At 35.0% G+C, this 27,974-nt stretch overlaps 1 protein-coding gene across 3 annotated transcripts in view; it reads left to right on the forward strand.

Moving 5' to 3' along the window:
- The window catches only part of WDPCP (WD repeat containing planar cell polarity effector), a 138,831-nt gene that overhangs the window by 35,430 nt on the left and 75,427 nt on the right, over positions 1-27,974 (forward strand). For all 3 annotated transcript variants that reach the window (XM_085218808.1, XM_085218807.1, XM_085218810.1), the window contains 7 exons: positions 7,687-7,772; positions 9,547-9,591; positions 10,586-10,636; positions 13,098-13,168; positions 13,418-13,477; positions 23,515-23,629; positions 27,481-27,617. In XM_085218808.1, the coding sequence (XP_085074934.1) occupies positions 7,712-7,772; positions 9,547-9,591; positions 10,586-10,636; positions 13,098-13,168; positions 13,418-13,477; positions 23,515-23,629; positions 27,481-27,617 (540 nt within the window). In that variant the 5' untranslated portion in view covers positions 7,687-7,711. The remainder of the gene's footprint in view (positions 1-7,686; positions 7,773-9,546; positions 9,592-10,585; positions 10,637-13,097; positions 13,169-13,417; positions 13,478-23,514; positions 23,630-27,480; positions 27,618-27,974) is intronic.

Below are 27,974 nucleotides of genomic sequence, written 5' to 3' on the forward strand. Positions count from 1 at the left end.
GGTAGCTGGCTTTCTTAAGTCATTGTTTATTGTTGTCAAAAACACTCCCTTTGGCTTTTTTGTCTCCCTCTTTCCTCTCTTCCCACCTTGCTGTTTGTGTGTCTCTTACCACATGGTTTACCTATTTCATTGGTGTTTTTTAATAAGGTAAATTTCTGAAACTAGCTCCACCTACAACCAAACATTTTTTTACTCATGGGTCTCATGTGGTAGAGTAGTTCCCAGTTCAATGTTAAAATCCCTGTACCTTTTATTTTATATACAGCCCCGCTGCTCAACAATTTCAAATGTGATTATGGAACGTTTAAACAAATGCATTTTTTCTTCAAAGTTATTTTTCCTAATGCATATCTGTGTAATTAAAACTGAACATAAACTACACTGTAGCATTACAATCAGGAATTAATTATTGTAAATGAAATTTTCATTTTTTGTCTTTCCTTACTGCTAAGGTGAGTATGGCTTAAAATTGAAAAATATTGGTCCTTTTCATAGAAACCTGTTTGAAGATCATAAGGGAGAACAAAAGAAGAAAAGCTTTTTGTTTGTGTTTGCAATCAAATCTTTCTTAAAAGGAAGTCTGGCACACAGGCGTTGTAGTTTTTGTAATATTACATTGAAGAAGGCAAGATACAAGTCTCACTGGATTAGCTGGAATTCAAGTGTAGCTGAAAAGCCATTTTTAAAAACAAATGCACTGAGCTACCAAGAAGCTCAATGAACCTCACAAATGGTTATTCAAAGTGATTTTCAAATATTACCAAAGCTTATTTTATTGCTTGACTAATTTATTGCTTGCAACAAATGAAAACAGAAATAGAATGTCATCATAAAGAAGCTACTGTAAATGACTGAAATGTCTAAACATTCTGGGAAAGAACACCAAAAACATATTTATAGATGTTAAATATCTAAGCATAATCAACGTTTATTCTAGTAAGTTTATCCAGCTCATACAATGCACTCAAATGGTATTTCTGTTTTTAAGGCAGCGTCCAGATTTGCAAGATTTGTAAATCAAATAAATGTGTTTACCAATGTGCTTATGAAAATTCTGCCAATAAATACTCAGCATGCATACTATAAAATGGTAAAGGCCAGAGCTATACAGTTCAGTGAGAAAATTGCATGTATGTCACATAAAAAAAAAAAAAAAAAGGAAAACGCTGATGTTGATGCTACATTTTTGGTGCCATGTTGACTCGCGTTCTCAGGAATTATATTAGTAGTTTCATAGCTAAATCTGAAATACTGCATAAAAGTATAAAAGAACGTTATTTGCTTAGGTGCAAGTACAGTTAAAATTGAGATTGAACTATATTTAACTCATTGCTTTGGACTTAACTATGGCTTTGATCACTGTTATAAACAGTAGCAGCTTATACTGCGTGACCAGGTGATGAACTAAAGAACCCATTACTGATTTCTAATCCAAACCCATGTTTACATTTTAAAGACCTGCTGTTCCTTCCTTCCTTGCAAATAGGAGTTGCTGCAATGGTAGGGCAGGGGAGCAAGGACTTTGCCAGTACTTGAATAACGTGCAGGTCCTTTTGCCTATTGGCACTTGTTTCTGCTTAGCTTAAAAATAGAGATTTTATCTTCTTCTGTTTACAGTAAGATATCACTACTGTGAAATTTTGTGACCTACTGGCCTTGAGTACTGAAAAATAGCTTTATTTACAACAACAATCACTATCTAAAAGAATAGCGTAAAACAGTTTGACATTTAATACTTCTGTAATTACCTTATGTCAGATGTCAGGACTGAATATCTGTGGTTTGAATCACTTATCTACTATCTGATTTATATAAAAGCCTTCAGGGTCTTTATCAAAATGTGTATATGAACTTTTCACTCTAAGGAATAAAAACCTGGGTCAATTATATCTATTTTCTGTGACCTTCTTAACTTTTCACACTCGCTCTGTCAGAGCTGTTACAGATCATAATACTTGCCTGTAGTATCAATTGGAGAATGATTGCTAGCTTCATTAATGTTATCAGAGGTGTGGCTGCTACATAAACTAAATATCTTATTGACAAATGGCATTACTTCCCTCAAATTCATTCTACTTCACCGTTGCTCCTCTTATCTATTCAATGAATCTATAACTGTCTTTCAAAAGAATGCCCCAATAATATAAATAGGAAGTTTGTTTAAGAAGGGAGGTAGAATGATTTGGGCAGTAAGCTAGAATTTACCAAGTAAGAATTTAGTTTCGCATCCTGTCATCATCATATTGGGTCACAGCTCAGCAAAAATTGTGCTTAGGTTCTAACAAATGAACAAGCAGTTAGATGTCAACAAAATACCCCCGTGTAGATTTTTTTCTGTAGTGTTTCCTTGAGCTTCAGCACCCTCTATCTAGTGAGCACAAAACATTTTTTTAGTTTCCATCGTGGAGAATGAATGGGACAGCTGTCTCTCATCTGACAATTCACATCCTCAGCAAGAGCCTGCACAGCTTTTTGGCCATATACAACTGTTCTGTTTCAGAATAATAATATCTCCAAAACTTTTGCTTAACATAAATTAAGTCTGGCTACATTTTTTTAAATGGAAGCTACTTATTGACGTAGTACTACTGTGAGCTTTGCCAAGGTGACCAATTCAGGATCAGCACCTCAACATTTTGAATGCAGTGAAAATATTATGTATTAAATTAGGGCCAAGAGAATTGTTGTAGAAGTAATCTTAAGTAGTGACAACTGGAAATTAAGTATTTGTTCTGTTTTGCGGCATTTACAAAATTTCAGTGTGTTATGATACATCAAATAGCCTCAGTGTTTTTAAGGTGCTTTCTATATGCCTTGAAGGATGAAAATTCAGTAAATATAACTAATTGTCATTGCAGAAAGGGTTGTATTTAGTCTCATAAAACAGAAGAAAAGCCCTCATAAAAATTAATTCAGCGAATCATGTTACAACTTCACTGTATATGGGAATAAGTTTACAATGTATAATTTTCATGCCAGAATTCTTGAGTTATCAGATAACGTATTTCCTTTCAATGATTGTTCTGCAAGCCATATTTAGGCCTTTCTTACAATACAAGTTTCACTGTGTATTTCAGTACAGAATGATCCGTGTGTTGTTCACCCATCTACCAAATAGTTTTCTTACTTAGACTGGGAAAGTTAGCCTAAGGAAAGGAATTTGCTTCATTCATGTGTTTCACAAAGACATTCTCAGTCATCGATGTCGGCTGCGTTAGAGAGAAAGGAAGTAACAACAGTAAATATTTGCATTAAAATTTATGATAATTGAACAACTTGTTATTTGTATAAGCTGAAAATATTTTTAAACCAATATTGTAGTATGAGTCATTATGCACTGAGAAGACTTATAAAAGCAAGCTCTATTTCTCCTTCTTAAAATTGGAGGTTGGTGTTATGAGCAGAGGGCCTGATTTTCATTTATACTACAAAATCTGTTCTTTTCTTGGTGGAAAAGTGGTATAAGGGAGGAGTAAATAAATATAAAAATGAAGCTCATTATGCTGTTAAGAGAGCAAAAAACTCAGGCGAGGAGTTTCAGTTCCAGGTTTTCAAGATAGTGATGGTGAGAAGAGGTTGACCCGGGCTCAGCAAAAGTTGCAGCAGCAGACAAGGAGATGAATTCAACAAAAGCAAACAAAAGAAGAAGATCAGCCAGTGTCTGCCTCTGAAGAGGAAGGTGACATACTGAAGCTAGGAGTTGGAGTAGAGAAACTGGAGAGCAGAGAGTAGTTGGTGAGATACCAGCGGAATAGCTGGGAGGTGTATAGTTGTGGGTGTCAGCACAGCAGAAAGGATGGAGACAGCCAAAGCCAGTTTCATATAAATAATTACTGTAAATTTTACATAGCTAAAATTTTTTTGAACATAGTATATTTTACTTGATATGCTTTATACAAAGAAATTATATCTACTCAAAGTGTACAGCAAATAGCCACTAATCAAACATACCTAGTTTGATGTAAGCTTTATCTTACAGAGTCAAATATCATGCCTGTGAATCGTATCTGTGCTGCAGGGAGTTTCTCTCCTTGGTGAAGGAGAAATTTGTCATGAAAGGGAAGAAAAAACAGGCAGTGACTTCAGTTCCAAATATTATAGCGTGGAAGCATAGAATAAGCTGTAGGGTGACCTGGTGACTTAGCTTGTTGAGCATTTCTTGTTTAAGTTACAAATTGGATATAGGGTAATGAATGAACTGTAGTGATGCCAGAGAGACAATGCTAACTGTTAAATGGGCAGGCAACAGGAGGCAAAACTAAAAGGGGAAGGGCAATCTGTTCTGAAATCTAAAAATAGTAGGTTTATTGTGTAATTAACCTGCAATTAAAAATATACATAGATTTTTTTTTTTTTTTCTGGAGTGCATTTTTAAAGTTTTGGTTTTTGTTTTTTTTTTTTTTTTCCCCAAATTAGCTTTCTATTTTACCTGTTTCTGCTCCTAGAAGCAAGTGTCCTAAACCACAGGGAGATATTTGAGGGGAATCCCGTGTTTTTCACTGTGAGTGTTGGATTTCTGACAGCTTCCCTGGAAGGAGCATATTGTTACCAAAGGCTATTGCATAGCCTAGTATGATAGAATCATAGAATTACCAAAGTTGGAAAAGACCTCTAAGATCATCCAGTCCATCTGTCCACTTATCACCAATATTACCCAGCAAAGAGAGTACCTGTCCAAGCCACAGGCTGCCAGCTTCTCCAGGAGGTTACTGTGGAGCATCTACTTTGCCAGGTAACTGTGTAACTGCTCTGAATATCTCATGCAGGGCATAGTTCCTAATTATTTGGCGCAGCCACAGCAGCAGTTAAACTGAAGGTGTCAGGGTGGACCCTTGATATAAATTTCAGCATTTGATGATGTTACTTATTTTCTGTATCAGTGGTTAAAAAAAAGATTTACTAAACTGGACTTTTTTTTAAACAGAGCAATCTGAACACTGATAGTGGAGCAGACAAACCATCACAGAACATCTCCATTTGTCAGTAAGCTTTTTGCAGCCACCAGACTATCTCTGCCTGTTTGTGGAGGTGCTGTGAAAGCAGTCAGCGTTGCACGAGCCAGAGAAAGAACCAGCTATTAAATTGAATTCCAGCTTTACCCTACCAATAGATTAATTTTAATCTATTTTTCCCAATTTCTACTCAGTTTTAAATGGAGGATGTGGATTTCTTAAAGCTTCTTTATGTTTTCGTGCTTAACTTTTTTTCCAGCAGCAAACAAACTGTCATCTCCATTGTGCTGGAAAATATTGATGTGGTAAATGGTGATCTGTGATTGCATGACTTTGAAAGTCAGTGTGTATTCTTTCAAAAAGATCTACAAGAAAATTAATTCATCTGAATCAAATACCGACTTTAAAATGTATTTGTTACTGAAGCAATTTCTCTGTAGTGTATAAACTGAGGATATTTCAGATTAGGATACTGATAGACTGGACGAGTATTCTGGGGACAGATGGCTACTTTCTATCACACAGCAGCAACCAGCATTCAAATAATTAACTGATTTGGGAGTGCTTGGAGTCCAAAGAAAGGGAGAAGCAAAAAGCTAAATTCAAGGGCTGGTTATTTGGCAAAATCTCTTTTACTTCTTCAGAGATGCAGGGAATTTTTCTTAATCTGGATATTCAGTACAGAACTGAAATGCAGATTTTAAGAAGTCTGTTTTTTTTTACATTTTAATACAAGACTTTTATAAAAAAAAAAAATTACAAGTACAATTTTTTTGTTTTAAATATGTGTTTGAAGAATGAATATTTAGTGTCCATTTGAAAGCTTCCCTCTACTTTTGGAGGATTTCCCCTGTGACATTGACATTCAGTGAAGGAATTAATGCTTCAAAGTCTTCTGGGGGAGCAACGTCCCATGGTGTCAACTTATATAAGTTTTGGAGTCGTTTTAGGAAGTTATGTTAGATTATTTGTTGTGCTGAAGTATCCTAGACTTATCTTGTCTTCTCTGCAGTTATACCATCTTTCCAGGTGAACAGATCATCTGCCAATCAAGGCTTTTTTTTATTTATTTTTTCTTAGTCAAACCATGATAGGATTTGGAGTAGTTCACTCAATTCAGTGACTTTTTATTAGTGAGAGATCTAATCAAGAATCCCTGGGCCCTTGGGGAATGCAAGTTTTGTTTCACTTTCTAAGAAAGGAAAGAAAGTGAAATCAAATAAGAAAATTATAATATACAATCTTCTTTTACAGTAGTCCACATGAAAAACGAGGGGTTGTCCTCATTTATATTTATACCACAAGTGGTTTCCATGTTCAACAGACTACCACGCTGCTAATCTCTTTGCATTTTTTTCCAAATCTCATTCTCACCCAAGGTGAAAGTATATTCCATTTACTAGATGTGCATTGTGAGCTATTTCTTTCTTTCTTTCTTACAGGACTATGGGATTTAGTAAGTCAGCAAGACTTTTTGTACATTTGGGGATCAGTGTAAAGAAAATACTATTTCCACTTGCTGCTATTTCAGTGGATTAGGCAGTGCATCAAAACATACATATTAGCTTCAGTGATAATACCTCAAGGTCTCATAGATTTGCTGGGACTGTGATAGTTTCCTTGATGCTGCCTGAGATCCTTGCACATATTTCTCATCATAGCACTGTTGACAGAACTGTCCGATAGTCCTTTATGTGATGAAGTTATAGACTTTGTCACAGGAGTTCTGCAGTCATGTTCCAATTGGTTCATTTCTCAACTGAAAATCTGAATATTGTTTAAGTTGTATTAATAGAAAAGAAATGAAGATTAAAAAAAAAAAAGGCTCCAAGAAAAAAGTTGAAGTGCAGTAGCACACTAGCAGTGGCTCTGAAGTAGTGTGTTGTGTCTTGGTAAGCTCCTCTTCCAAGTCCAGCTTTCAGTGGATTCTTAGGTTTAGCAAAAGGAACCAAAGTAATTGGTCTAGCTGCCCACTTAGAACTCGAGCCCTAAGGGAAGTTACTATGCAGGCAAGCCTATTAATTGTAGCATCTCAGAAGATTGGAAATGCTCCATTGAAATACAACACATTCTCTAGAAAGAATAGCCAGATGGATTGTTCGACAAAGCAGAGCAGGGTTCATAACTGTAATCTATGTGCATAATATTTAAATGTTTGTGTTTTTCTTCATATCTGCTGTCTTGTCGATCTTAATTGATTTAATGTGCTTTGTTTTTATTTGCAAAGACATCTGTTTTTCTATCTAGCATTATAGCTAATACTTGCAAATATAAAGTGTTCAATGCTGTTTCATGACTATATTGATATTTCCCTATGTACAATGTCAAAAAAAAATGAGGCCCGGAGGTCAAATTTTCATATCTAAGGAAGATCTTTAAGTAGTGGCTTCACTTTTCCATGTTTCAAGGTATTAACTGTAGACTAAAGGTAGATTATCAAGTGTATATGAGAAGCATCAAGCACAAAGTTATTCTCTGTGGAAAGAGCAACTCTAACTTCAAGCAGATGTTGATTTGTCTCTGTATATGGTGGTTATATATATATATGTATGTCCTTTTCTTATTTTATTCTTTCTCATGCATCATTCATTTTATTGTTAAAAACTACAACTTAAGTACAACAAAACAGCACCAGTGGTTGATTCTTCCAGCAATTCATTTCCAAAAAACTTGGTTTCATTGGTGATAGATAGTAATTAATTTGTTCTTGCATTTTCTTTCCTTCTTTTCATAGTGCTAGGGCTCCCATCTGCCATCAGATGACTTTCTGCCTGACTGAGCTGCACCTGTGGTCTTTGAAGACTACCTTACGTATTAGTGGTGAGCTGTTACCTGTTAATAAAACAAAACAGCAAAGCCTGTTGATGAATATTAAATTGATATAAAATTCTGAATACTTAAATGAAGTAGATTTTAAGCTTAGGAGAAAGAAAATTAGAAAGCAAGATTATGTTTGAACTTAGTTTCTTTGCTTATCTCATCATAGAACTGGAGCGTCCTTTCAACTCAGAAATGTTGAGATTATATTTAATTGGTTGCCTTTTCACTTTTGGGAAGATATGCCCTACTCGACTGTAAGCTTCAGCATAGTAACTAATTTGGGTGAATGAAGATCAATAGTCAACTTGATTTGCAGTGGCATTTTGATTTGTACTTAGCATGAAAATAAGAAATTGCTTCATGCTCTGGGTATTTTGCATGATTATATGAAGCTTTGTACATATAAGGAAATACTACTATTTTTAATTGATTATTCTAGAAGACACATAACTATTAACCAATACTTCATTCACCTTGTCTTACTATTGCTAAAATAAAAACATGCAAACAAACCCTACTGGGTTATAAATAGGTATATTGTTTATGACACTTCATGCCCATTCTACTATATTTTCATTGAAAACTGATCAAGTGTGTTATTCAGATATTGACTCAATATGCCATAGCAACCTGTCTGCGTGTGAGAACTGTTCTGGTTCTGTAACAAATATATATTTATATATATATATATGTATGTATATGTATGTATTTTTAAGTTGGATTTCATGGAAAATTCAGATGGCTTAAGTAAGCATATAGTTGTGATCTGCTGTAATTGAAGATGTACTGTGGCATACTGTACCTATTTTCCACCTTTGACCTTCAGACTTCCTTCCTATGCACTTATTCATTATAAAATCCTGAGATGGAAGAGTGCTGTCTCTTATTTCAAAAGCTACCTGTCATGGCATTGTCTTTCTACATTTCTGCACATGAATTTCTCCCCATAACACGTTTTGAGTTTAGAATGCATTCAGAATGACATGTAGTGTCAAATAAATTGTTTTAAAACACTGCAAATTTAGGTCAGACTTAGATCTATTGGTGGAGCTTGCCATGGTATATCTAAGTATTTGGCAGTCAGCCACATCAGAAGCTTGGTAGCCCAAGCATCCAGATTTCTTTGCCATGGAACCTGGAGGACAGAGGGAGATACTCTGGGTAGGTGCACACTTGTGTTTCATGCTGATAGGCTGTTGGTATATAGCCAGGGCTTGCCCTAAGCCATAGGAATAGATACATGCTTTTGCATCTAGTAGCAATATAATAATAATATAATAATAATCTAGTAATACCTATAGATCAATATTGGATCTTTTGGATAGGCAGCTTCCTGAAATTCACAAATGTTAAAAAAAAAATTACTGTTGACTTCAACTTGGCTCAGAAGACATTTCTTGTTATTCTAAGGTACAGTCTGCACTGTGTTTTTTACCTTTTATTGTGAAAGAACACAAAAGATGGTCATTAGGACGGTGGTAAAAAAATACTTTTAAGTGTTGGCAGCTGGAAGAGAATCAAAGCATATGTGAAATGACAGCTGCAAATAAATGTAAGGACCTGGCATGTACTCCTTCAGCCCTAGCTTGCTGATTCTTGAAACTCTAACTGGTATTCAGAGTATATTCTGCAGTTTTTCCACTCTGACTTGCATTTTAACTCCAAGTACTTTGCTCCAGCTTGTTTGAAATGTGATTCTGAACTTTGCTTGCTAAGTTATGTTTTGTTTCCAGTGTTACATCATAACTAACTGTATTTCTATTTGATTAAATAGATGAAGACATTGGGGTACATCAGTACTACGACAAGAAAGAGCCAGGTAAAATAAACACCCATAACTAAAACTAAACAGGACTTCCAGATGTTCAGGGTTCTTTGACGGAGACAGTTCACTCTGAAAACTTCTGTTTTGAGTTTTTTAATATGTGCCTCTGTATTTCTATGAAGTAAGCATGAGTAGAGATTCATTTATCCAAGTTACTTCAGAGTATTTAAAAACTCTTTACTCAAAAGGAGAAAAGAAGGTTTTGGGAAAATATTTACATGACAAGGTACTGTGTGTAATTTAGTATCTCTCCAATACAAATAAAGTTATAAAAAACAAGCTTTGTGCCATCAAAACCTTATTGGGATTTTGTATTTTGTTTTTATATTCTGCTTCTGTATTCTTTTCACCTATTGCAGAATGCTAAACCACTGCTCAGACACTGTGCTTCACTGGGCATGCAGGTGCTGGCTGTTGCAGGAATTCGGGATTTGCTGCATCCCAGCAGAGGGCATCATGGATGCACGAGTGCTGGTCTGGCCTCCTGCAGCCCTCACTGCTATCTGAAATAGCCATTTCAGAGTGAATGATCAATTTTCTTTATCTGATTAATCCTGTTAATCCTGGAAGTTTCACAATGGGCCAAAAGGTCTCTTCAGCTGGAATTGCTTCCCATTTGCAGCCAGGTTGGAGTGGAAGCCTGTGTGGGCATCCCATGGGCTCGGTGTGGTGGGTCACCCGCTGTCTCTGTGCCTCTGCTGATAGACCGACTCAGCTGCTCCTCTGTGTTCAGTTGCAGCTCACTTCACTATCTGATGAGAGTGGAGGCTCAGTAATACTGGCCCACCTGTTGGGCCTCATAAGCCTTTGTTTCACTGCAAATTTAAGATATCTGACTTAAGAGGTGAAAACATCAGGACTGTCTTAATTTTTTTTTTGTAAATTTCTGTGTTTTATCACAAAATGTGACTCTTCTCTCTAATATTAATATTTGCTGACAGCGGTTGTAAGGATTATCGTTCACCTTTTCATCTGTTCTTTTCTCTAGGATCACAAATGAAGCATGGTTATTTAGAAGACAAGCAAAAGCTAGCAGAATGTAAGGATGTTTTCTCAGTTTCTTGTTATAGTAAGACAGAATTATTGTTTTGTATAGGTGATACAACTGGAAAAACTTAAAAATAACATCAGGCTGTTTCCAGTGTAACTTTCTGTCTATGCCATTTTTTTCACAGAATTACTATCAAAACAATGGAAAAGTTGTAACTACTCCTTCCTGGCATATTTGCAATGTGTTTTGTTTTGGTCTTTTTTCTATTTCACTAAGATTAGTAGTGTGTATTGCTTCTCAAATCCATTATCAAGAAGAGTCACGAAAATGAAAGTTACCCAGCATATGAGCCTAAAATATTTTCCCACTTAGTTCTTGCATCAAAACACCAACTACCTCAAATCTGAAAATTATAGCTAAAATATTTTCATCCAAAATCAAATTACAGGTTAATAATCAGCTGTCCTCACAGAACATTTTTAGCTTTGAAACATGTACATGGCTCCTGCATTATCAGTTTAAAAACAGTTTGGTTTATACAATCACATGGCTGTACTGTGACACATAAAGATTTTTATATGTACAACCTTTCTCTAACTTGAAATTTGCAACTCTTGCACAGCTATTATTTCTCAGAGTATACATTAATGGTCAAACATTATTACATGACAATCTGGAAAATCAAACTGACTTTTTGAAGTTTCACAAAGTAGTACATATGCTGGAAGAATTTTCTTAACATTGCATCATATCATAATGAAAATTCTACATGGAGTTGTGCACGTGTTTGAAGGCAAAGTGCGTTCTGGAAAGAGAAGTTATTTGCAGCGCTCTAAGTTAGGTTTGAAGCAGGATGAAACCTTGCTGGAGATGGTTATGAAGGTGCACATAGCTGTGTGGTAAATCTATACCAGCTATGGAGGGTTGTGTGTCAGTTAGAATCAATACAGCTCTGTAAATGTGGGGAGGTGAGAAAGGGTTTTAAGTAGGGAGGAGCATAAAGGATTTACATCCCTTGTGCTTCATGTAGCATTATTGAATAGGCGCTGGCTGTATGAAAAGAAGCAGGCTCAGATAAATCCAGTTATACAGAAACCTCAAGCATGCAAAGGAGCACAAGCTAGTACATCTTGTGGCTGTACATATTGGAGTGGCCTAAACAGAAAACAGAACAGACATTTCTTCAGGAGGATTGCTGGGTAACTTTATTCATGGCTGCTGATTTGTATATATATATAGTTTAGCATCCGTACAGGCAATTTCCCATTTTGCATATGTGGATACATATTCCAGTATTCATGAAGGCATTTATTGAAAATGTGATCTTACATGCCTAATTAATATTATCATAACAGTTCCACCAACGCTGGCTGTTGTCCAATAAAATACGAAGAGAAGTTGTATATTTGTGTGCTCTTTTGTTGATAGATGAAATCCTTTTTTTTTTTTTTTCCTTTTTTTTTTTTCCCCACTCCAGAACACTCCTTTTGTAAGCTCCTTTTTGCAGGGGAGTTTAAACACAGCTGTTAAGGCATTCAGTCTGGAAGTTGGTGTACAAACTGACAGCTTAGAGCTCAAAACTTTTAATCAGGTTTCCCTTAAATGCACTAGATTTTATAAAGATAGTGTGTTCTAATTTCTCATGTTGTTTATTGTGTAGTTAAGAATAGAAAACTACTCACTTTTAAATAATGCAATTTCACAAGCCTGATTCTCAGCCATGAAACAAGCCTACTACTAAGCAGCTCCAGTAAGCTTTGCCTCCTGTTTTCAGAGTTAATGTATTACCCCCCAATATTCAAAATATTTTGCTAAATTTTAATAGTTTTTGTTAAAAGACTGTGGAAGTCACGTGGTTTCTGATTTGCTTGACTAGGCAGATTCTTAGGAACAAATTTTCCAAGAACAAATCCTGTAAATAATTGTACTCCATAATATAACCTATAGTGTTCACAGTTACCTGTTGTTAGTACCTCTATATTTGCATATATTCATGCATAAATGTTTTGCAGACACGTCAGTGCCTGCTTTTTGAAACTGGGCAACGAAATGTTAGTTCTAAAAAATAGCACCTGTTGAAAATTTGGTAACTGAATCTGAGTTAACATACTGAATGTGAGATGCTTTCTCATTGCAAGTGCTTAGCAGCTGAGTAGGATATTCCATCCTGAGAGCTTTGTGCACAATTGCTACGGTGAATTCATGACCAGTGTGGATATTTCACGCTAACTGTTCCTACAGTAGAGCTTTTCAAAAGGAAATCACTTAACAATAGAAACCATAGCCATTTCCTTCCAATTATAGGTAAGTTTTATGTTTAAGGTATCGCCTAGAAAACCTAGTTTTATATTTCCACAGCTAAAGAAGCTCAAGTTGTACAACTTTTATTATATATAACGGCTGTTTGCATGCGCACATGCACATGCACACACTCACATGTGTGTATATATATACACACCTATATATAATTTTTCTTTTAAAAACTTTTTTTACCTCTTTTATTTGCCAGCTCGAGATTACCCTTGGATACTGACGAACAAACGACCGGAAAAACTGCGAGATACACTCAAGGAGGTTGAGGTATGTTTCAGAACTTTCAAGAACAGTAACAAATGATCTGGTTTTCAAACCCCTTTCAACAGCTTTAATTTTCATCAAGATCCAACTGTCCCTGTGTTGATAAATGTGCTTTTGTCTGGCGGGCTGTTCCACAACCGCTGGATCTTTGTGTGGCATGCTTCATCTATAAACTTGAAAATCCAAAGTAGGTTAACTGATATTGACAATGCATACTGCCAACACCATTCTCTGTTTTCTGTTGTTCTTTAGGACTTAATGCAAAACAGTCGATGTGTGCTGAGCAAATGGAAGAACAAACGTATCTGCCAGGTAAAATGTTTTGACTAGCTCTTGCAATGTTCATTCAGTGAAGCTGAACAACCATTCAGTGATGGATGCAATAGCATTAACACGTTAAATAATACTGAAAGTCATGGGAGTTTTTAATGTATGAGGCTCTTACTACCTAGATTGTGTTTATTTATGTTCCTAATATGAAATAGATACTACAAAACAAAAATCTGGGTTTTATCCACAGGAAAAATTATATGAACGATGCCTGATTCTGTAAAAGTTTATTATGGGGGAAAACTGAAAGCAACTTAAAGCATGGAAAAGCAGGCTAAGAGAATGATTACAATATATAGACAAGTCTGGAATCTGTTATATTACATTTTTTATCTTAATTACTTACATCTCTGTGAAGTTTTTTACTTCATGCTTACATAGTATGGGAGGGAGACTGTAAATCTAAGCTAACTAAATTATAAATAAAGTAACAGTAGAAGACATTGTGATATGCAGCACATGTATATATGTCCTCTGTCTACCTAAGTTTCATTTTTGTATACAAAAAATAACTTTTCACATCCTCATTAGCACGAAGTAGTAGGATAGGTGGGAGATTGGCACATTAAGCATATGCATTAGCTTCTTAATCAAGAGTTTGCTCTGAAGGACATCTGTAATATATAAAAGCTCCTACAGCCTTCATCGTTTATGAGGAACATGCGTGTTTAAAGCTAACTTCGTACTGTAGATACCTGTGTTACTGTTTCTAAAAAGAAATTGAGTTTTTTAACTTTTATTCTCTTTTAGTTTCATAATTTTTTTTTCTACTCCAAATAGTTTCAAATGGATATTAACTGGATGACTGTTAAATATTTGAAATATATTGCTGAGATTCCTGAAAAGTCTTTAGGAGCAGCAAGGTTTTCTTAAACACCTGACACATCAAGTGCTATAAAGTTTTTTTGTATCAATAATAAAGATGTTGTTGCCTAAGCCTATCAGATTGTTTTTGCCTATCAGATCTTATCATTAACAAATGTATATAATTCGTATACAGATTACATATTATTCATCAGTGAACGTTAATCTAGAATGGATTTAAATATTAATTGCATGCTAATTTAGATGATTTTTTTTCTGTTGTTATTGTTCTGATTAGAAAAGGAATGTGGTTAAGAAATACTAAATCAATTAGCTCTAAGTGTGTTCATTTGCTTCTCAGTTTGCTGTCTCTTCATTTGCTTTCTCGGTCCCTTTTGTTATCATTTTTCTTCTCCTCCGGTCTGTATATGCGTTAACCTGCATCCCTTACCAGTGCATACTTTGGAACAGTGCACTTCTTGCCAAAATTTGATTGTTCTTTATAACATCTCCATTTGACAATCAGTTGTGTATAAAACACTATTTTTAAATTTAACATCCTCTAAATAATTTCTGCGTAAACAAAGAGCAGACAACACAAGTTAACTTATTAATTGTTCATAATGAAAAATAAGACAGATGGCTCTATATCGGATTGAATCATATAAAGGGATAGAACATAATAAATTGAGTAATTTTAAAAGTTTTTAAGATGACATATATAGTAGGTAGCCAGAGTTAAAGTTACAGATAAAAATCCTATTCATCTCTTTCTCATTAAATTTTACTTTTAGTTTCTCAATCACAAAACAAAATATTAATAATATAGTAATGAATGATAACTGAACTCGCCAACAGCATTTATAATTTTCTGCCAAAACCATGGTGATATTCCACCTTGTCTTCTTCAGTAATATAAGCTGCCCAACAAATGAAAATAAAATATGAAAAATCAATAGTTTGGAAGCATCTTGATTAGAAAACCTGTCTTGTATCAATGGTTATGTTTGCACTGCTCATCTGCCTTTGAACGTTCCTGCAGGAAAAAAAAAAGACACGTTTTGAAATTCTGAAAAAGAGGTTATCCACTTATTTTTTTTAATTTAGAACAGGCGACTGATTCACTAGAAATGGTGTGATCCTTACAACAGCACAAATGTATTCATATTCTGCTTTGGATAGATACCAGAGCAGCTTTTCATGGAAAAAGGAGAGACCATGTTTGCATTAACTTTCAAGTGTAGTAGAAAGCAACAGCATGGAAAGCATGGAATAAACTATCTGTCATAATTTTCAGTGTTTTGGGCTAAATTTGATACAAATGAGTGGTGAGGCCCTGGAACGGGCTACCCAGGGAGGTGCTTGAGTCAGCATCCCTGGTGGTGGCCAAGAAATGTGTAGATATGGTACTAAGGTACATGGTTTAATGGGTATCATTGAAGGATGGTTGGACTGGATGAAGTTGGAGGTCTTTTCCAACCTTAGTGATTCTATGATTCTATGATTTGAATTCTAGCATCTTCATTTTTTTAGCTCTCCATTCTATAATAGTAGTGTAATGCCAAATAAATTCTATAATAGAAATTAAAATAATTGATTTCTATTAATTATAATATATATATAATTAATAACTCCACAACCATGTCTCTTCTCAATAATTGTTCTGTGTATATGAATCTGCTGTATCTCTAGCTGAGCCAGGAAGCATTCCCTTTCCTTTGTAATAAAGATACGCTATGTGAAAACTCAGTGTTCGCTGTATCTTTGGTAAGACAGAATGAATAGAAGGAAAAAAAAAAAAGTTAACTGAAAGGAGATACGATGATGGCAATATTGGAAAAAAAAAATAGCATGAGTTCTCACTGTACAAGAAGAAAAAAAAAAAAACAAAAAACAACCAACCAAACAAAACCAAACCAAACAAACAAACAAACAAACAAAAAAACCAAACATAGGACTGCTGCTGTGCTTTCTGGAACCTAAAAATCACTATTACTAATCCCTCATTGCCTCCTCCAAATCTTCTAGCTTCTAAATAGCCTGCAGGCAAAAATTACAGTCTGTAAATTTAAATGTGCATCTTCTAAAAATAAGTTTGCATGTAATGACCAATTAGCCTTTACTGAAAAATATTGTTAGCTTGCATGCAGATTATCCTTTGTATGCATGGGTTTCTCAAAATTGGCTCTTGTAGATGAGTTTGCCTAGAACTACTGTAATGCTGTCCCAGCTTTATACCTTTCTTAATGTTTCATTTTATGCATCAACATTTCTCCTATTAATTTTTTTGTGCACAATCAGTGTACTGCTAAAGAAAATCTATTGACCTTTATTTTTGCAGTCTCCAGTCTTTATTCAGGTAGTGCTTAGAGCTTCTGAAATAGAAAGTGTGCCAATTCATGTAAACACAGCCTGGACAGTATAGAGATTTTTTTCAAGGAATTTACACTCCTATTTAAAAGAGCTTAGTTGAGCCCTAAAGGGCTGAGCTCTTTTCTTTAACTTCATTCCTACTAGTTCTAGTAGGATCTGAATGCACGCTATTTCTTTACAGTACTTTTGAAGCCCAACTTTGATGACCTATGATGAGCTGCTGAAATAATCCTGTAATCTTCTGTTAGCTGGTGTCAAAAGAAAGTAAACAGACCATAAAAGAAGTGTGACAGAAAAAAGACAAGAGGCCTTTACAATAAAAGGGCACTGTATTGTTTATAATTAAATTGCTTTTCCCTGTCTGAAAGTAATAATCTAAGGAACTAACTTTATCAATACTTTCAAGCATAGTTTGAAGAAGTTCTGATTTCTTCCCTTCCATGGTCTCCTCTAATTCTTTGGAATGTTTTTAAGTTTTACCACAAAGTCATGAAATTTGTCCTATGAAATAATGCTGTTGGTTCAAGTTTGGTTTAACAACATAGGGTTGTAGAAATTAGTATGATGTAGCTGAAATATTTGATTTCCAACTTTTTTACATTTGTGTATCAGTGTAGAATTGAGAACAGAGAATTGTTTTATTTTATAAGTAAGTGCTTATTTTATAAGCACTGGATGTGAATCATATCAGTTACCTGCTAATGAAAAAGGTTTATATATTCTGTGCTTAATAACTATGATCTAACCTGATTTGTGTTGCAATTTACATAAGTACATGAATGGTTTTTAGGTTACCATCACTGACATACATAAAACTGAATTGAGATACAGCAATATGTGCTGACACAGCTTGTTATATCAGCTACTGTGCCCATAAGCAAACTGATTTAGCAAGGTATGTGGTGACATACAGTAGTGCAACTGATATCAAAATCAAGAAATTAGGTCTAGAATACATGAGAAGCAAGTATCCATCACCAGTTACTAAGAGGAACACTGCCCTCTTATTAAATTATTTTGGTTGCTTTTGATCACAACTATTACTGTGTTGTGTGGTTTGAGAGATTTGGAGCTAGGAATACAAATGCATTGATTGTTGTGAAACAGTAACATGTAACAACAGTAACTTCATTTGTAATGAGGCATGCAACAGAGTAATTATAGTAGGGTGGCTAAGAAAGCAAGCTGGAATGAAGAGGTGGGGAAAAACCCTGGGAACCTGCTTGAACAAGAAGTGCTTTGCAATTCTCTTCTCCTTTTGCATATTCTTTTGTCAGTTTGACTCTGTAAGGGAAAACAGTTTGGAGCAGTATTTTTTTACAGGCATATTTTTCTTCTCTTCCAATTTTAATCAGATAGAGGCAAATCCTGGCTTTGCTCTGCAGGTATCTTTCTAGGTAGAGGGGCTGATAAGCAGCTAAGCTGCATGAATGAGGAGTCAAGGGCTATGGCTTCCAAGGATAAAGGAATTCATTTAAGTACATGCTTAAGATCTACTGAAGTTCATCGGTTTTGAGTATGTACTTAAGTTCTCTGCTTAGTAGAAAGTAATACATGTATAGAGCACTTTGCTATTGGTGAAGGGAAGGGCTCTGTCATTCTGTGAGTATCCTGTGCTCCTTCAAATGTCTTGCTTGCCCATCTTAGAGCCATTTTGGCACACAAAGTTCATAATTCTCTGTACCAAGTGTTCTTGTTCAGCTTCCTGGCAACATAGGCTCTCACTGGCTCTTTCAAGTATGTCAGTTCACCAGATGCCCTAACATTTAGCTCATACTTTGTTCAAGCATAAAAATATTCTTCCAAATAGGCATGATGTCATGTTCTTATGTTTAAGAGCACTTTGAGACTATTAAAGCTGTATCAATGTCTCTTCTGATTTCCATTTTTCACATCGGAGTACTTCAGTCTGAAAGATTTGTGATTTATTTCATTCATGTGGTTTTTTTTTCCCCCCTAATTTGATATATCACAAATGGAATAACTTTGTGCCATGTATAAATAACGCCTCTGACATTTGCTTTTATTCCTTAGTAATGATGAGCAATTCCCCTGAGCGGTACTTCTTAGAGTTGGAATGCTGTGTATCTGTGTGTGAGCCAAGTTTGCAGTCTTTCCCATTTCCTCTACATTCATTCATGCTTATCATTGAACTGCTCCCATCCACCAAAATATGAGTTTAACTGCGCAAGTATATGTGCAACACCTAAGTCTTATTATCATGTGGCAGTCTTTGCACACAGTGTAGAAGAAATTGAAATAGTGTTGAGCAGATAAATGTTCTGTTTTATAGAATATTGTTGATAAAAGATAATGTGTTACTGCTTTATTTAAATATTTGCTTGTATTTCATGGTAAACTTCAAGAACTATTTATGAAATATATATATTCTCTGCATTGTAACATTTTAATTGTGGGCCTTTTGTACTAAATGTTTGTTTTTCCTTTTAATTCCATTTCCCAATATTATTTATCCTGTAAGAAAAGTTTTAGTATTCCTTTCTAACATCACATTCATGTATTGTAAAAGACAGATGCAATCATTATGGCTTCATCTGAGAAATATCAAAATGAGAGTTATGTTGCAGCTAACCATTTGCTTCATATGTATGTTATGTACTGAACTTAGTAACTTCTCTCATGTCACCATCTACACTTGGAATAGACTGTCTTGAATTCCAGTTAATCATTTTTTTTCCCTTCAATATATTCTTTCCATCTGAAATGCCTTTCTCAGAAGGATTCTTTCAAAGACTCCTCTGTTCTAATCAGAAAGATTTTTAAAAAGAGAAGAATGTCCCTGCAAGTGGATTGGATTAGATGGCCTCCAGAAGTCCCTTCCAGCTCTATGGATTCTATGATTTTAAGAAATACTACCATTACGAGGCCATGTAAGGTCTTTGATTTGGATTCTAAAATTTCTAGAGGCAAGGATTTAGACCTGTAGAGCACAAGTGTAATACCAAACATGATAAGTAAATTATTATAGCAAAAATTAGTTAAATTGAATATTAAGCTTTGCCTAAACATCTCAAAGTTCTGCAGAGAATAATGGGAAGGAATGTTTTACTGGCAAAGTAAAAAGGGAGAGTAAAGAAAATAAAAATAGAAGCCATAAAACTAATTCCTTTTAACCTATTTTCTATCACTGTATCTATGCAATATTGAAAATACTTAGCATTGGTTCAGTGACCAGTTTCATACATGTAAAACAAAGGATGAACGTACTATAATTTTGTTTATATGAGAGTCTTATCATTCACTGTGGAAGAGTTTCCATAGGTGTCCATCCATTCTAGCTCTGTAACAGGCTTGACTTATGTCATCAGAAGAAAGTAAACATATCAGCAGAAAGTAAATTTATACCTGGAAACATGTAAGAGTTAAAGAAGCCTAATTTTGTATTTCTTTATTTCTCTCAAGCCAAGAGCTGCAAGCATTTCTCTACACAGCATATTGCAAAGGCGCATTAAATGTCAGCACAATGACAAACACATGGCCTCATTCTGTAATGCACTCACTCATTAGTGTACTGGTTAGCTACAGACCACAACACACTTTTCCTCTGGGCTTTACCTGGAGAGAGTCAATGTGTTATCCCTGCTCTGTCAGGTAAACCAGGAGTCTACGTACTTCTGATTTACCAAGGCCATCCTCCTGGTTTGACTCCAGGATACTTTCCTCAGCCTTTGTGAGGAGACTGAGCATGGGAACAACTCACACTCTCCTACCAGGACAGAAACATTTTCTGCAAGTAGAGCATAGCTCCTAAGCAACGTGGTGGGGAAGATGCAAGATAGGGAGTATGTGATTGCACTAGCTCTCTTATTGGTGCATAACAGTGAAGGATTTGCAGTGTTTTTTCTTCTCTGGCTGACTGATATTCATTGAGAAATTTAGAACTGCTTTTCCTGGCATATTTATGTAATATTGCTTGATAACTATTTTCTTGCACAGTAGCTTGTCAACTTCTGTGTTTCGACCCTCACTTTTTCAACTATGTTCTTTGGACAATTATAGCTAACCATAGTCAGACCTTGCTAGACTTACATTATCAAGTTGGAAATAAATTGTGATTTTATCTAATCTAACTTCAACGTGAGGATAAATTGAAGTTTTGAAAGACTCCAATAAGAGCTGCATGAGTGTAACTGTGTCTAATATTTTTACTAGGACAAAACCTTAAAGGACATCTGTCATGACAGAGAATGTTGGAACACTTTATACATATATATATATGTTTGTATGTGTGTGTTTCAAACCAATGTATGTAGACTTTGGTGGGATGGGAAAAAAATCATTTGTTCTTAACAAATTAATTATATATATTATATCATAGGTATTTTTTGTTTTTATTTCAGAAGTTGCTAGAATTTGTTTTCGAAATACTGTGAGCTGGCGGGAAGATAGACTGAAAAAACGTTGATTGAAAATATTAGTTAGGGCAAACAAGTAATCTATTTAAATATGCTGGTCCTCTTCTTTGCTACAGAGAGCACGGAACTAAAGCAATATAACAAAATAGATAGAGTTGACAATTTTCATACCTTAATTGTTGGGAACAGAGCACTGAATAAGAGGCAACTTCATTGGATTGCTGCATTCTGGTTCCCAGCACTTCCATTATTCTAGCGGAGTTGCATGACTTATTTGTCCTTTTGACTTTGAAACACGAATGTGTAAAACAGAGAAAAAATAACTGTAATGTATCCATAAGGTAAAGGAGATTTGGATAAATTATATTATTGTTGTCTGTAACATGTATGGAAAAGACAGAAGAGGTGTGGTGTCTCACCTGATGCATGTTACCACCAACTCAGGATCTCTCCCAGTATTGTATTTTCTTGTGCACTTCACCTGGTGATTTTGTACTGGTGTGTTGTACTAAAAAACTAAATTGCAACTACATTTGTAGCATAAAACCGACAGGCATTTGTATGCCAAATTCTACTGCAAGGACAATCATTTCACTGGTTGAAAGTTTTTAAAAAGTACTGAGACTTTATTAAAAATCTGCTAAAGGCGGACGAGCTGGAACTCCTTACTTCTGGCCTTTGTTGAGTTGTATTTCTTCAGTCTGCTGTATTTCTTCAGTCTGCTGTATTTCTTCAGTCTGCTGTATTTCTTCAGTCTGCTGTATTTCTTCAGTCTGCTATATTTCTTCAGTCGTTTTTCCTCTGAGCATCTCTTTCCAAAAAAGATTGCTCAGTTTTTAGGTTGATGTAGTCTCTGCTGAAGTGATAATTTTTTTTTTTAGTGATCAGAGGGAAATGAACCCATCTGCCAGGATGAGTCCTTCAGAGTTGCAACCGTATGCCAGGAGCTAGAGCTGATGTGAAATGTCTTTAACTTCTATGCTGAGGTCATCTATTCCTGCAGCATGTGGGATCAGAGGTGGAACTAGGTGATAAATTAAAATGCTCATCTTTTTGCAGTACTGCTTGTGAAGATCAAAGACATTTTTCATCAAATCTTTCATTGTTTTTACATCAAGGTTTTTGCAGAGCCCGGATTTGGAAACGAGATAAACAATTATATGGTCAGATTGTTTTAAAAACACTGATAACATCTTTCGCCATGTTACTAAGAATGCAGTATTTTTCTTAGAAAGCTTTTCTTATTCTGAAATAAAGTTGGCAAAGTAAATACCATTCAAGATTGGGAGGATTTGTGTTTGTTGTGAATGGTTTTGTTCTAATAGTTGCATTCGGGAAGTTATCAAGTTTAATGAATTAATTATGCAAAAAGTAATGGTTTTTGTGACACTTCCTATTGTGCATTATCTCTCTCATGCAAGATTTGGCATCAGGAGGAGCTGACAAATAGTTGACTTATTCTTTGAGATTAGATGTATAATTTAATTGACACTAATTAGGCAGAAATACTTAGTTAACACTGAGAGAAGCCTCTGAATATTCTGTCCAATAGTTCAAGTTTCTTCTTTCTAAGGAGACGTGTCTGGTGATATGTGAAGGGGAGTAAATGAATTTATTAGGAGCCTAGAGCTATGAGAATGGTAGAGTACCGTTATTTAAGTTAAACAATATACAAATGGTCAGAAATAACTGGACTTAGCAAAAAGATGCTCTTTATAATCTCTGAAAGTAGTATAAAACTGTATGAAGTGTAAGCTTGTGTGCTTTTTTTATTGCAAGTTATACAATTACATTTTCTTAACAGTGAAATCAAGTGATGACAGAGACAGTATGAACACATTAGAAAAACATCATTATACTCTGAAGGTCTATGGATGGCTTTTACAATGTCTCAAGTTCAGTAGCTAAAAATTGCAGTATGTTCCACATTCTAGGTATATTGGAAATCCTTGACCCACTGTCCATATACAGAAGCATGTAAATAATAATACGTAAGCATTAAATAAGAGTATTTAAATAATATTTAAATGTTCAATAAATAATGGTATAATTAATTAATAGTTAAGCATTTAAATATGATGTGGAAGAAGTAAAAGCAAGAAATGTAAGATAAATAATTTCTTGACAGTTTAGAGTGATCAATTTATCCCACAGAATTTTAGTTTTGTTTTTTTAGAAGGCAAAGTCAGTACATTGTATTCGACACTTAAGGATCCAGCATGCACCATCTTCAATTGTTATTCATTTGTAATTCTTGTAGCCACATGATTCAGTGTCGTGTTGCACCCCTCTTTTTCATTGAAAAAGCTTTCAAAGTTATTATAAGACATCTTCACATCTAAGATAAAAGTCGTCTTCATAATTTTGAAAATTAAATTGCTACGTAACAGCTGCTAATACCTATCTTGGAACGTTTCATATTATTAATGATTCTTGATGTCTTGTTTTCTCACTATTTGGATTTAGCTCCTCTTTCATTCAGGTATATTGGTCTCCCTAAGCCTTTCTGGGCCACAGCTGGAGAAAGTGATGATTGACAGGACCCTGGTGGGGAAGCTCATCTCCGACACCATCAGCGATGGTAATTACACCCACGTGCAAATCAATTGCCTACATTAACAATGGAGTAGAGAAACAGTATGTCAACAGGTAGACTAATTATTGCCACTGGGGACTTGCAAACACAACAAGTAATTGCATGTAATGCCATAGTTACAACCCTCAGGACTAAGAACACTTTAAGAATAATAGTTAACATCAAAGTTTTCAGGCTTGTCAAATACTGAATAGGTTTCTAAAATTACACATTTTAATAGCTATAAACATGCCATTTGAACTTCTGTTTATTTCGTAAGTGGGAAAATGGAACAGAAAGAAACAGTACCCAACTGACTAATTACATGGAATAGTTGTTATTAAAATATTTTATTAGAAAATATAATGGATAATGGATAACATTAGTTAGGTGGAGGTGCTCTGGTTTAGTTTATAGATTTCTAGCATCTCACCATCATGATTAACTAATGACTAATTATAAAGATTTTGTTTAGTGCAAAGGGAGAAAAAAAGGTACCTGTTTTTAAGAGCTTGTTTAATACAACTATAGCTTTTTTAATGTGTCCTTACTTAGCTCCACTGACAACCAGAAGTCAGTATCTTGGCATCTATATGATCAAGAGTAGGGAATTTCACAGTATCTTCCAAATTCTTAAAAAGTAGGTCCAAATTACATCCTTTTAATATCAATATATGCTAGATTTAGCTTTGACCTTTAATGATTTCTTTTCAATCCCACTCACATACATCTATTGTTTATTGACTTGGCTATTTAAGAAACCCACAATGTCCGTCTCATTTTCTCCTTCACTATACATTTAGTCCTGAAAAATATCATTAATATAACTATGTTAGTTGAATCTTTAGGATCCAATAAAAATTAACCCTAACCTCACTTAATGTATGAAGTTGTAGAATACACTTAGCATCATGACTTTTTTTTCCCCGCTCTTCCCCAGTTAGCAGACTACTTGGTAGTCTGATCTTTTTCCCTGTTGTTTCTAGAGGGAGGGCTTTATATTTGAAGGTAACAAAAAGTAGGAAAGTGTCAAAGCTTTCAGTGATACCCACATTGAAATTGTTTGTAGAATTTATGTAGAATTTACCCTCTCTTCTAAATTTTTTCATAAATAGTAAATAATTAAGTTATTTGTACACTGCATTACATTGCCTTAGAGTGTTATATAAATACAATTAAAAAAACCTTACTACTTAGAAAATTTAAATCTGCCACAATAATAAAGCAACAAATACATTTTTCTACAGTTGTATATTCAAACTGCTATAAATAAGGTTATGTAATAGTTTATCCTTTTATTCGCTTACTCAAGTGTTTATTAATGTCCACATCTGAAGGTGAAATAGGACTTCTGTTCAGTAAAAGAAAACCCTCCAATTACCTGTCATTGTAATATATATTTTTTAATGAACAATAAAAGTAGATACTTTTTTACCCACAGAAATAGTGTTCAAAATACAGTTTTTTACACTAAACTCACCTCACTGTGAGACAAGACATAATGTTGTCCTAGAGTAAATTAACTTTAATCCAGCATCGTTTACTGTCTTTCCAAATCTGGATTGGAATCAGATTTGTTCAAAAGCAATTTGATTTTTAATACAAGAAATGTGTTTGAAAATAGTGTGTGTGTGTGTGTGTGTGTGTATATATATATATATATATATTACAAGAATATGTTGAAATGGATAAAGATTAAAATCTACCATCTACATCTACATTGTAGTGTCTCAGAGTAGCATGCCCTCTTAATTTGTAGAATAATAGAAGTCAGATTGTATGCACGAAGCACAGAATTAAGATTGCATTTATCATCCTCGTGCCTCCACTAAAGCACTCTTAAGGTTTACTGTTATGTAGGTAAAATAATAATCTTTTTAAAAAGTTAATTAGAAATTATTAAAAAGTTGCCTTCCTGAAAGACAGCAGTATTTGTCACTTTGTTTTGTGGCACTGAGGCCTTGAGTCAGGAGCGTGTAGGATATTGTCTGCACTGCCCATCTCTGTAGGGTAATCAGACCCAGCAGCGTAATATAGGTCGTCTTGAGGGCACCTCTCTGAATAATGGCATGACTATGCCCGCAGTTACATTCACATAGATCTAATTGGCGTCAGAATTTCTAAGCTTGCTTCTCAGATGGGGAAAAAAATATCGACAGAACCTTCCAGTATTTATGCCATGAATCACATACACGTTTATTGTTATTAAAGCAATAACAGATGTGCATCAACCCTCTGTAGTTTCTTATCTTTCACCTCATGCATCTTATCTGTGTGTAGTCTTCTGCCCCAAGCCCGTGCCATCCTCCAGCAGAGCCTTTCTGGCTGCACAGCTGGGTGGTCTGAGCATGGCCAAGCACTGCACTCCTGCTCCTTTCCCTCCTGCCCCGCAGCCGCGGTTGCTGTAAATCACAGCACTGCTCGTCTCATCCACACCTGCCCAGGGATCTTCAAACCCTGCTTTCTTTTCTTCGATCAGAACAAGTTATGGAAGCACTGGATGTGTGCTGTAGATCATCTTTGATGTACGCTGTGTCTGTAAGGATATAAAAATATTTTAATTGGGTATATATTGCAGCTACACGCTCAGTGACTTTGAATTTTCACGTGTATTTAGGAGCTCAGTTATAGCTTCTAACTCCCAACATCAGATACTGGATCACTTGTTTTTCCCCAAAATGTAGTGTTAATGTAAAATTTCAAAAGCAAATTTTGGCTTTAAATTTACCCCTTGGCATTTGCATACCAGATAGTTCAGAGCTGTGCCAGTACGTGACCATTGGAAAATTCAACTGGTTGTAAAACAGGCTAAATCAAAGTAAAGCTGAATAGTCAGTATTCACTGCTTACCTTTAAGACTCAGCTACTGACAGAAATTACTTAAGGATATTAAAAATGCATTAAAAAACCTACGATATTTGTCACAAATGCAATTTTGTTGTTTTTTTTTTTTTTCAGGGGCTGTTCTTTAGCATTTTGTTTTTAAACCCAGTTCCGATTTTCCTAGCATTTTCCATTTAACAGGGTTTTCTGAGTTTACTTTCTGAAAACAGCTTGCTAGCTTTACATTAATCCTGATTCTCATTAACAATTCTTCAGCAATCTGAAACTAGTTACCCTGATGGCACATTTCATTCTCAGATATCTTTTTAAATGTAAGCAGTATTTCAATAACTGGATAGCACTTGGGAAAAATCCTAGATAGCATTGTCTAATTAATTTTCATTGTCAAATTAGTTAATCAGTTTTATATTGAACTGTTTTGGTCTGTTAATCAGTTTTACATTGAACCATCCCACTGCACTTTTTCAGACTTCAAGGGAATCCATTCCATCTTGGTTTTCTGTATTGCTCAGGTACCCACAAGTTAAGCTTTCAACAAGTACATAACCCCTCTGAAGCATAATTCTGTACGTAACAGCCATAGACTTGCAGTGTCAAAACACCAGGTACACCTCAAGTGCTAATTTGCCTTTATCATCCTAAAAGCCAGCAGTGCTGCATTAGGTTCACTTCCAGAATACTGGTGGATGTTACTATAGAAAAAAATGGAAGGGTGAACCGTGATGAAAATGGATGTGGAAGGGCATAAAACATATATCTGAATGTAGTAGTAGCTTGATGTGAGATAATTTATTCAGGTTTATGTAATCTGACTACTCTCTAAGCTTTATTTCTCATTTCCAAGAAGGTCCTGGCAGGATGACACATGGATGTCTTTTAGGAGATTACAGAGGCTTCAGTGTAATATTTAAGACTGTGTCTTGAAAAAATTGCTTTTTGCAGTGTCTCAGTGGAGGTTTCAGTAATTTCTTTTGTTCCTAGAAATAGTGGTGGCATTATTTTTTTTATTCCAGGTATTCTTTCAGACAATTTCATCATCTTGTCATTTGAAGACTATAACCAGCTCTGTTTCATTCACTTTACAAAGAAGATGGATTCTCCCGATGTAAACAGAAGAAGACATGAGAAACTCTCTTGTTTGGATTTTAAGGTATTGCTGTCAATAGTAACTGTCTATATTACAGTAATTTTACATAATGAATCACTGGTACACGCTGAACTTTTATATAACTGGTCAGAACAACTCAAATCCTAAAACTGACAGTTATTGGAAAGTAAAAAAGAAAAAATAAAATACATGGCATTCTGAGTTAAATGAATTAAAACTCTACCAAGAGCGATCCAGTTTTCTACTCGGTTCTATTTAGGTTAAGGGCTCAGACACACAGTTGAGTTACCCCTGCTTAACAGATTACCTCATGTCAGCTGAGCAGCAGCAACTGACCCTTTGCACATTCTCAGCATCTAACAAGCATGAAGTAAAACCTGTAATGGTAGAGCTCAGTGT

The sequence above is a fragment of the Meleagris gallopavo genome, chromosome 2, assembly GCF_905368555.1.
Source record: "Meleagris gallopavo chromosome 2, MGAL_WU_HG_1.1, whole genome shotgun sequence".
Classification (NCBI taxonomy): Eukaryota; Metazoa; Chordata; class Aves; order Galliformes; family Phasianidae; genus Meleagris; species Meleagris gallopavo.